Source organism: Nanorana parkeri, unplaced genomic scaffold, assembly GCF_000935625.1.
Source record: "Nanorana parkeri isolate BGI_ZX_2015 unplaced genomic scaffold, ASM93562v1 scaffold386, whole genome shotgun sequence".
Lineage (NCBI taxonomy): Eukaryota > Metazoa > Chordata > Amphibia > Anura > Dicroglossidae > Nanorana > Nanorana parkeri.
In genome coordinates, this window is record NW_017306654.1 from 361,295 (window position 1) to 371,517 (window position 10,223).

At 42.3% G+C, this 10,223-nt stretch overlaps 1 protein-coding gene across 1 annotated transcript in view; it reads left to right on the forward strand.

Annotated features, from left to right (window-relative positions):
- Positions 1-935: 935 nt before the first annotated feature.
- PLEKHG3 (pleckstrin homology and RhoGEF domain containing G3) overlaps positions 936-10,223 on the forward strand; it is a 48,833-nt gene continuing 39,545 nt past the window's right edge. Inside the window, exon 1 of the mRNA XM_018559275.1 lies at positions 936-1,044. Within this exon, the coding sequence (XP_018414777.1) occupies positions 987-1,044 (58 nt within the window). The 5' untranslated portion in view covers positions 936-986. The remainder of the gene's footprint in view (positions 1,045-10,223) is intronic.

Here is a 10,223-nt window from a genome sequence, read left to right on the forward strand (position 1 = left end):
CAGCGCTTTGCATATGCTGGCCCGTAGACAATGGATGAAAAAAGGCCAGGAGACCAGACGCTTACAGATGAGCTAATGCAGCGGTCGCCAACCTTTTCGGACCTCATGGACCACTAAATTCATATTTCTAAATCCCGTGGACCACTATTATGAATTAAAAATTATATATATATATATATATAATTTATAAAAAGATATATATTATCATATTCTTTGTTTCCTCATATATAAATATATTCTCGTGTGGGTATATATATATATATACCCACACATATGAGAATATATTTATATATGAGGAAACGGAAATATGAGCATATATCTATATACACATGCATGCATACATACATGCATATACAGGTGCGGGTGTGCCTGCAGGAGTGGCAGTGCTGGTGGAGGGCCCGGGGACCACCAGACTTTTCTCAGGGATCACCAGTGGTCCACGGACTACCAGTTGGTGACCGCTGAACTAGTGGACCATAGTGGTTATATTGTACTTACATTTGACTTAAATGTTTTTTTGTTGTTTTTCTTTTATTATTAATTATTATTATCATTTAGTATTTTTTCCCCCAAAGGCTTTTGGTGTTGCTAATCTCTCATATGATTCATGTAGGAGGAAAGTGTCAAAAATCTGGCATGTACCTGTGCAATCCATTACTAAATAACGCTTTATAAAATCCTCCAGTCAGATGAGCAACGTGTGCAAAGATCTGGGCTTGAACTTTCTATTCTAAAGAGACATCAGATGGGTATACCTGGAAACACCTTTCGGTGTGATTTCGGTGGGAGGGAGGGAGGAAAGTTCATCTTTTGACGTTTTGTTTCCTGTCTGGAGGCGGAGAGAGAGAAGGGCGGCCTGGGAGATTGTAGGTGATAGAATGATGTCAGTCAGTCCACACCTCTCCCTGCATACAGATCTCATGAGAAAGGACAAGACACTGTGCTGTATTGGAGAAGGAAGGAGCACAGGCTCCAGCTGATAAAAAATGTTTGATGAAAAGGGACGATTCGAAGGGTTAAACCGCAGAATTTCTCGGCTATTTGGTATGTAAATTTTATGTTGACATCAATTAGATTGTTTTTTGTATGAGTTTTTTTCTAAATATGTTCTGTTGTTTTTATGTGTTTTTAGCTATCTCCTCACTTTCAGCACTTTTTGATTACATTTTTTTAAAACCGTTTTATAAACATTTGTTATCTGCACAGGTTTTAGTTGTTGTTTTTTGTTTGCTGTAAATTTGGGTCTCAAAAATGAAACTTTCTATTTGGATAAATGACTTGGGTGAAATACTTACCTTTTTTCAGTGTTATGTTTTATTAGGCAGTGTGTACAAAAGATTCCAACTGTGTTTGTTGTGTTGATTTTTGTACACCTTTCTCATCTGAAATAAACGTGAATCCCTTAATTGTACTTGGCTTGTACTTGACTTTAGCAGTGCAGGGTGATGTGTTCGCACATGATGCACGCTTACCCATGCTGGTGTATTACGACATCCGTCACGTACAAAACTGTGTGATTTTGTGTAGGATTTCATAGCAACTTCCACTGTAAGTTTACAGAGCAATATAGAAGTTCTTAAGCTATTGAATAGTGAAACCTTTTAGGAATGCAGGAATGTAAAGCATGAGATTATGGTGGTTATGGTTAAAAAAGGGAGTTTCTCTTGGTATTTGCAGAAACAAAAAAAAGTGTGACGAATATAGAAATTACAGCACTATAGATGACTGTTCCCTGGAATCTGATGTACATATGACGGGCCTCCTCAAACCACCTCAGCTGGGAGAAGCAGGCTTTCGAGTTGGCATTGTATAGCTAACAAGCTATATTCCCCAAGATCCAGGATAAGGACACCGTTAATTGGATAAACATCCTGTTGTTTGTTTTTTTTCTTCTTTTAAACCAGATTTTATTTGATTTTTTCTTTTCAATATAAAACAAAAAGAATAGAAAACAAAGATAATATCTGCGGGTTACAGAAAAGGTGAAATTTGTGTATTTCAGGGTTGGACAGCAGTGGTGTTCCCTAGACATCATCAAAGGTGTTTGGCCATATCTATATAATCCAGTATCTGGAAAGCATACTTCTCATATATGTAATGACTTTAGGACCCCACGTTGTGGCTTCTTATTGTCTCAGTGAGGTCAGCTATCCTGCAGGTATATGAATTTTATGTGAATCTTGAAGGTGATTTTTATCGATAAGGTGCCGTGTTGACAGTATACATGGCTTTGATTGGGTTAGTGTATATCTGTCGTGACGCAGGTTATTGATTTAGGTTGTCTTGGACTTTATACAAGTTATGCTAGGAATTTAGGTGCAAGGCTTTCATTTCCATGGCTTCAAACTATGACTTCTAAGATATTGTGAAGTTATTGTATTAAAGCGTATCTAATTCCGGAAAACAAATATTTGATATATTGCAGCTTACCAATCCTTAGATGTACTGGCTGCATTAGTTTTCTTTTCCTACTAGTTTTACCTTTATTTTGATTTGCTAATCCAGCTAATAACGCACTCCATATCCCTTCATGCAAACACTTTATTTTTTTACAGTCAACCCATTCACACCACTTGCTTTGGGTTGTGTTGCTCAATGCAGGCCCAGTGTATTTACAAGCTGTAGGCTCAGTTCAAAACAACACGTTGCAATGGTGTGTACTTTGTGAAAAAAAAGGGAAGATGCTGCATTTAAATGAAACGTGTTACAACGCATAACATTGTGCTGCAATGCATGTTAAGGAAATAAAAATTATGTATTTTTTGCTCCTGTTGTGATCAACAAACCTGCACATGAATGCAACCAAATGCGGTAAGAGATGCACATCTTTACAACTCAATGCATTAAAACAGAAGATGTCAACGCATGTCAAGTGCATTTAACATGCGTCAGCACAAGGTAAATGCAAAAGGCATAGTGTGAATTCAGCCTGTATCTATTCACGCAGCCATGCTTGTTACACAGGCTGGACTTAAATCATGTCTCTTTGTTCATGTTTACATACAGTATAGCATAGTAAGAAAAGTAGTTCTAAGTAAAAACATTTTTATAGCTAGACTTTACCCTTTAATGTTTTTAGCCTCCCAGGAAAGCCATAGTGTGCATGTACAGAATATTTGCACATGAAGGCACCTTTACTTTGTAAAGTGCCCCGCCCCCTTTCAGCAATACGAGGTCTTTGCTTCCACTCGTTGCTCAGTCACCAGTCCTTCCAGGTTCTCCTAGTCTTTTTCTAGTAATGAAGTCTTCAACTGCCTTGATTTGAGCTGGGATGGCATAATTCACACGCACCTTGTGCCAGCACTTTCTTCTGGCATCTTCTAGATGCTGGGATTGTCCACTGATCTGCACATACAGGGCAGTCTATGTACAATTTGTGAAGAAATGCCAGTAGACAGGAGAAGAGATTTTATGGCAGAAGCGACACGCTCTACTACGATAAATTCCTACTTGCTGACTATTCCACATCTCCCCCTAGGCACTGGAGTTGTGGATGAGCCCAATGCCAATCAGAACCAGGCAGGGCCGTCTTTAATATTGATGGGATCCTGGGCTAACGTCTTCTTGGGGCCCCCCGTCCCAACCAGCCATGCCCCGCCCTCACTGCACCCCCTACCTGCCCAGTCCCCGCCATGCAATGCAGAGCAGACAGGAAATGTGACCCCCGCATGAGATGTCACTCGGTTACACTATGCACCGTATGGCAGGGGCAGAGCAACAGTATGCAATGCACAGTGAACAGAATGGTGCTGCGGCTCAGGGGGCAGCTGCTTTGGACCCCACAACAATGACTGGGCCCCGGGCAACTGCCCCTTTTGCCCTGCGTTAAAGACGGCCCAGGAACCAGGTTGTGGGGCTTTGAGATGGGTCCCTGGTTCTGCCGCAATGCTGAAGGGCATACAGGCACTGGTCTCAACATGGCAGGGAGTTGCATGAGTGGTCTATTTTATTTTGTTGCTCACATTCACTTAAAGGAAAAAAATTAGTGAAAAATAGGTGAATCACAAGAAATCTATTAGAAGCCATCTCATACAAATATGCTTTTTCATGTAACGCCAGACCACTTTAGTACATCAATTCTTGTTTGTTTTGAAAAATTGCAAAATGGTATCTGAGCTGTTAGTTACACCTCATTTCCCAGAAAGCTGTATGAAGGTCCCTGAACAGTAAAACTGATAACGCTGTGAGGTTTTGGGACAAATATAGAATATATTCTTTTGCAAACACACACTCCCACAGTAATAAGTCTGATAACTGTGTGTTAATTCATTTGGAAACATTCCCTCCTTCTGTGACCTTTTATACTCGGCCTCCATTCACACACATTATACTCACTGCCTTGCCAAACTTTGGTTTCATGTGTCATATTTACCTGTTGAATACACTAAAAATATGTGAAATCATTGCCTGGAACACACCTAAACATACATTTGTCTCTTTACATTGAGGGTGTACAGGACACTGGAATTTGATTGCCAGGTTTACAGCAGTATGAAATGCAGCCACATAACACCGACATACAGCTGGCTATAGTCACGCAGCAAGGTGAATTTAACAGTTGACTAATCTGCCACTATTAAGTTACATTGTTTTACACAATTTTCCGTTTACACCCATGAAAATGGTATTCACCTGTCACAACAGGAAAACCCTGTGGCCTGGACATAAATCAGTCTCTCTCTCTCTTTCTCAATGATACATGTTCTACTTGGGTCTTTAATTGCATATTGCATAAGCCACATTGAGGAAAAAGTTCTATGCATGATTATGTACTTTGCACCGCTCTTTTAAAACTTTCACGTATTTGGAAGACAATATCCTCAGTGTAGGTCAGCGGTTCTCAACCCTTTTTCTTTTTTTCTTTTTGTCATGGCAACCTTTTAAAATATGCAAAATCTCGAGGCACCGCAGTCGAAGATGTCATACATTTTAAGGGGGACCCCATGGAAAAAAAACAAAAAAGTGGGTGTCCCCATAACATTGACGTGCCCCCTTCAGATCAAGTCCCGCTTTACATCACAGTCCCGCTTTACATCACAGTCCCGCTTTACATCACTGCCCCCCTTTCATTTCAGAGTCCCCCACTTTCACAACAGAGGCACCCTGGCTGAGAAAGGCAAGGCTGTCCACAGAAACTATGCAGCTTACATTTTAACTTTTAGTAAATAGAGCATAACCGTTGTTGTTGTTTTTTTACTATTCATTTTATTTAGTGTGTATAACCTGCTCAGTATCAAATTGAACGTTTTGGCACTTTTCCACCCTATTACTTCTTGCTGGTATGCCCCTGGCTTCTGACCATCTCCTGGGGCATGGCCCCTGGCCTTTTTATAGTTTCCTGCAGCATGTCCTCGGCTTCTGCTTTCAGCAGCATGTCCCTGGGCTCTGACCATCTTCAGCAGCATGTCCCTGGGCTCTGACCATCTTCAGCAGCATGTCCCTGGGCTCTGACCATCTTCAGCCGCATGCCCCTGGGCTCTGACCATCTTCAGCCGCGTGTCCCTGGGCTCTGACCATCTTCAGCCGCATGTCCCTGGGATCTGACCATCTTCAGCCGCATGTCCCTGGGCTCTGATCATCTTCAGCCGCATGTCCCTGGGCTCTGACCATCTTCAGCCGCATGACCCTGGGCTCTGACCATCTTCAGCCGCATGTCCCTGGGCTTTGACCATCTTCAGCCGCATGTCCTTGGGCTCTGACCATCTTCAGCAGTATGTCCCCTAGCCTGACCTCTGACCATCTTCAGCAGTATGTCCCCTAGCCTGGCCTCTGAATATCTTTGTGACAATACATATGTTGAGTAGTATGTGTAGCCCCTGGTAATATCAGAGTTGGCATTTGAGCCCCCCATATCCTGTCATTGGACCAGCACTGATCTATGGAAGAAAAACCAAAAAGAAATCTTAACAACTGTATTACATACCACTAGTTCTAGTTAAAAAAAAACATGGTCAGTCTTGATTTCACAGTCAGAACAGCATTCTTGCTGTAACAAGAAATCCACATAAGGCTGGGTATTTATAATATGAGATATTATTTTAGGCTACAAAATGAAGCCGAAAAACCTTACGCAGTCCTGTAGTAATTTTCCATTAGGCTGCAGAAATGCCATCACTTTGGAGGACATTCTACATTGATCACCATGGATATCTTAAAGTGCACAGAGATACCAGAGTGTAAGGCAGTTCAGGGCGTGACTGCAGATATGCTAAACTATACCATTTCTGTGCACTTATTTAAAGGCCTACTCCCAATAAACAAATGTTAGTTTTGCATGGATGCTAGAATATTAAACCATGTTAGCTTCCTGTAGCTTCTATTGGGTATATATTGCCGCTACATTTCTCAGTTCTTCCCATCTGAACCAGCAATTGTTAAATGAAGTGGTGGTGTACCTCTTCCCAGTAAACTCATAAAATAGAATCATTGGGGAAACCAGCTGTCCCTTTTTATTATGGCCCTATGGGAAGGATGGAGACAATGAGTACGGCTAAGAAAAGTCACCATTGAAGTCTCCAGAAGATGCAGGTCAATTGACCATTGCCAGAAAATGAGTTTTGGATGAACTTGGACTTGTAGCCATAAATTGTCTTTACTTCATTCTCTATAAGGTGATTATCTGTTGGTGGGGGATGGCTGTTTGCAGGGCAGTAATAATGGAGCCCATTAGTGTTCAGTAGTCTCTGCTGTCAATGAAAAAGCAACAAGACCACATTAAGCTGATTTACTATTGAGATGGATGGCCAGGTCATTTCTGTTTCGGCTTTTTGTAAAATCACACATTTTATACAGATGGGAATAGTGACCTTTTGTTTTATTGTTTGTGGTTATCCAGTTAGAGCGGTTACTCTTTTGGTCTCCCAACAGTCCTGCTCTTTTCTGTATTGTGTTATGAAGACGCACAGGCAAATCTAAAGAGGAGTGTGTAGCATGAGGCTGCGTGCAGAACATACAAACAACTGCAGAATGATGCTCGCTCAGATCACTTGTACTCACTCGGACTTGTCTATAAGACGAGTCTTTCTTTTATTCCATTTTATAATCTATTTTTGCTGAGGTCATTCACCTTTCAAAAATAACTATATTTTTTATTTTATGAGCAACTAGACCTGATCCCTGCATTGGCTCCCATAACTAATCTATTTATAGCATTACCATGCTGGTATGTAAATTATTCTGCACCTTGACACAAGTTGAGGCATTTACATTACATTTGCATTTTATAGTTCTAGTTGTAGTATCATTGAAGGGTCAGATGCAATAAACTGATTTTTCTTCTTCTTTTGTCTCTGGATTTTTGGGGTGAGAAGTAGGACTACCTTCTCCAGTTCTTGGCTGATTCCCCTAATAGGACCCCTCACTCCTCCGGCTGCATTCTCCATGCTATTCTATGAATAGGCATATCATGAATGGCCATACACCTATAGATTTTCGGCAGATTTTCTAGAGTCAGCGGCAGTGGGGGAACTATCGCCATAGCGACTCAGGCGGCCGCTATGGGGTCCAGGGCACGGGGGGCCCGGCCAGGACGAGGAACAAAGGGGTCCCCTTGATGCCCGTGCGGGCTGGATCGCTATGGCATCGCTGGCTGTCACAGGCGGCTGTGAGAAATGTGCCGCTCTCCAGATCACTGACAACCTGGGGCCCGGAGGTGGAGGAGGCTGACAGTGGATCGGGGCTGACGGGTAAGAAGTGTGCAGTGGTGTGACCAGCCCACCTGAGACTCTGCAGAGCCCACTATAGAGAGTCTATGGTGGGCTCTGCAGGGTCACTCTCAGGTAGGTTGCGTTTTATCTCAGAGGGGCTCTGCAGGGGGCGTAGCTAGAAATCAGTTTAGCTTAGATGGAGGAGGCTAGCCTTAGAAAATCTGCAGATAATCTAAAGGTGTATGCCCAACTTTACATCTTCTTATAACTGCCAGGCGGTTGGTGGTGAGGTCAGGACACCTGAGCATTACAGACACCTGAGCAGAGTACCTTTTTTGTTAGTCACAGCACCCTTTTAAAAGTATGCAAAATCTCAAGGCACCCTAGTCTAAAATGTCATAGATTTTAACTGCCTCCGGGCCGGCCGTAGTAAAAAAACGGCCGGCCAGGAGCTCTCTAGATCTGAGTGGGCGTCTATATCTGTCCCCAAAAAATGGTGTAAAATTCATTTCAGTACAGCGTTGCATGACGGAATAAACGTCAGTCAAAGTATCGCAGCGCTGAATACTGAAAAATGGCTTGGCCAGGAAGGGGGTCTAAACACCTGGTCTTGAAGTGGTTAAAGGGGTCCCCACACAAAACACCCAAAAAAGTGGAGATTTCCTTAAAATCCCCAAAAAAACAAAGTGCTCCTTCAAATCAAGATCCTCCCCTTTTCACATCAGAGTCACCCTTTGCAAGAGTAGCCCACCTTCACATCAGGAGCCCCTCTTTCACATCAGAAGCTCCACTTTCACATAAGAGTTCCCTTTTTTTTACATCAGGAGCCCCCTTAACATCAGTCTTCATCCCCCCTTCATATCACAGTCCTACCACCACAAACGTTTGAGGCACCCCTGAGGAGGCAAGGAGGCACACCAGTATGCCACGGCACCCTGGCTGAGAAAGGTTGCTGTGGACGGTGAAATATGAGGAGTGCAAATACCCCAGAAGGGATGGGGACACCTAAATTCCTACAGGGTCTCTTTGCTTGGGCAATAAGACATATAAGAAACTAGAGGGTGAGTTCAGTTTTCCTGTTGCCCAGTGCGATTGCTCAGACCTATAGACATATTTATATGGTATAGTAAACTCAAAATCGTGGAGCATCACAGGGACCACTGCTCAATATTATAATGTATTCTGAAATTTGACTCGTCCAGCTGTGTGACCTTGTATCGGTAGTATCGGGATTGCAGGCGTTCAGTGGTTCATGGGTCGGTAACTGAGGAATACTTCTCTGGGCAGTCAGTGATGCTATACTCAGCCGCTTGTCTGTAGGGCTAGTGAATAAGATGGAGAGAAGAATGAAAACTTTCAGATTGCCGAGGGATGACGCAGCTGGATGTATTGTCAGCTGCTGGTGGTGATGTAATGAAAAGGGAAGTGTGCCAGCAGCTAGAGATTTGCAGTTGGGACCTCACGCTGTGGGACATGAGGGAGAAGCAGCCTAGTAGAGGGAGGGGGGGGACACGTGCTGTGGTGGCACTTCATGAAAGCAGACACAGGGCTTCACACATGCAGACTTGTCTGTCTTCTTAGATGAAACCCATCAGGGTTCTAGCGATAGGGACATCTGAATTTCTAACTGTGATGGGGTTGTCATAATTCAGTATATCTGATCAAATTGTAAACATTTGTTCAAGTTGTGTTATCAGAACTTGACACGATCCTTTTCAGACCGCAAACATTTTCATACCTATTATTATTTCCTATATTTTCTCTTTAATTGAGTGCATATGAACCTGACGATGTTTGCTTGCTGCACAAGTTCTCTTTAAACTGTTGGCTGGAAAAGCTGAATATAGCAATCGGTACAGTGTAGGAAAATTGGTATCCGTGTGGGTAATGCAAGATTTGCAGTGGCAATATTTGTGCACATTTATGAGGATGCAAATTGTTGTTATGGACTGTAAGCCGTCTGTTTCCAAACAAATTGCAACTGGCGCTGTAATGGTTTATGATCATTTTCATTTAACCTTTATTGTATTTCTGGTAAACGCACAACTCTTCGTAATATTTTATCTTGGGGCTGGACAATTCCCAGGAGCCAATGCTCCTTAAAAGTGACAGCTGGCGCCTAACTTTTCAGCTTTTCCCTGATCTTTGTCAACAGAGCTGTTGAAAAAAATACTGTTGGCCCCTAGATTGGGCAGACTGGCCCCTGAATTCCATATTAATTTGTCCACTCTCTTGCATTATATACATAAATATACATTTTTATATATTTGGTGTTCGGTATTTTAAAATTATTTTTTATGTCTCCACCTTTTAGCCTTGGCCTAGAATCAAAGTGGGTTCTGCAGGGACATAGTGATCAATATAAAATCTAATACAGGTACTTTTAGGCACTATAAAGTCCTTACACTTTAAAACTTGTATTACTTTAGAAATGTTGAAAGCCAGGTCAGTTTCACTTTTGTCCATTACTATGTACAAGATCTGACCACCATCAGGCAAAACTGTCTTTAGATTGCTTCATAAACATGGGTTTGTGAAGGGGAGAGGCATGGGGGGTGGGGGGGCAGCTGAAGGCTT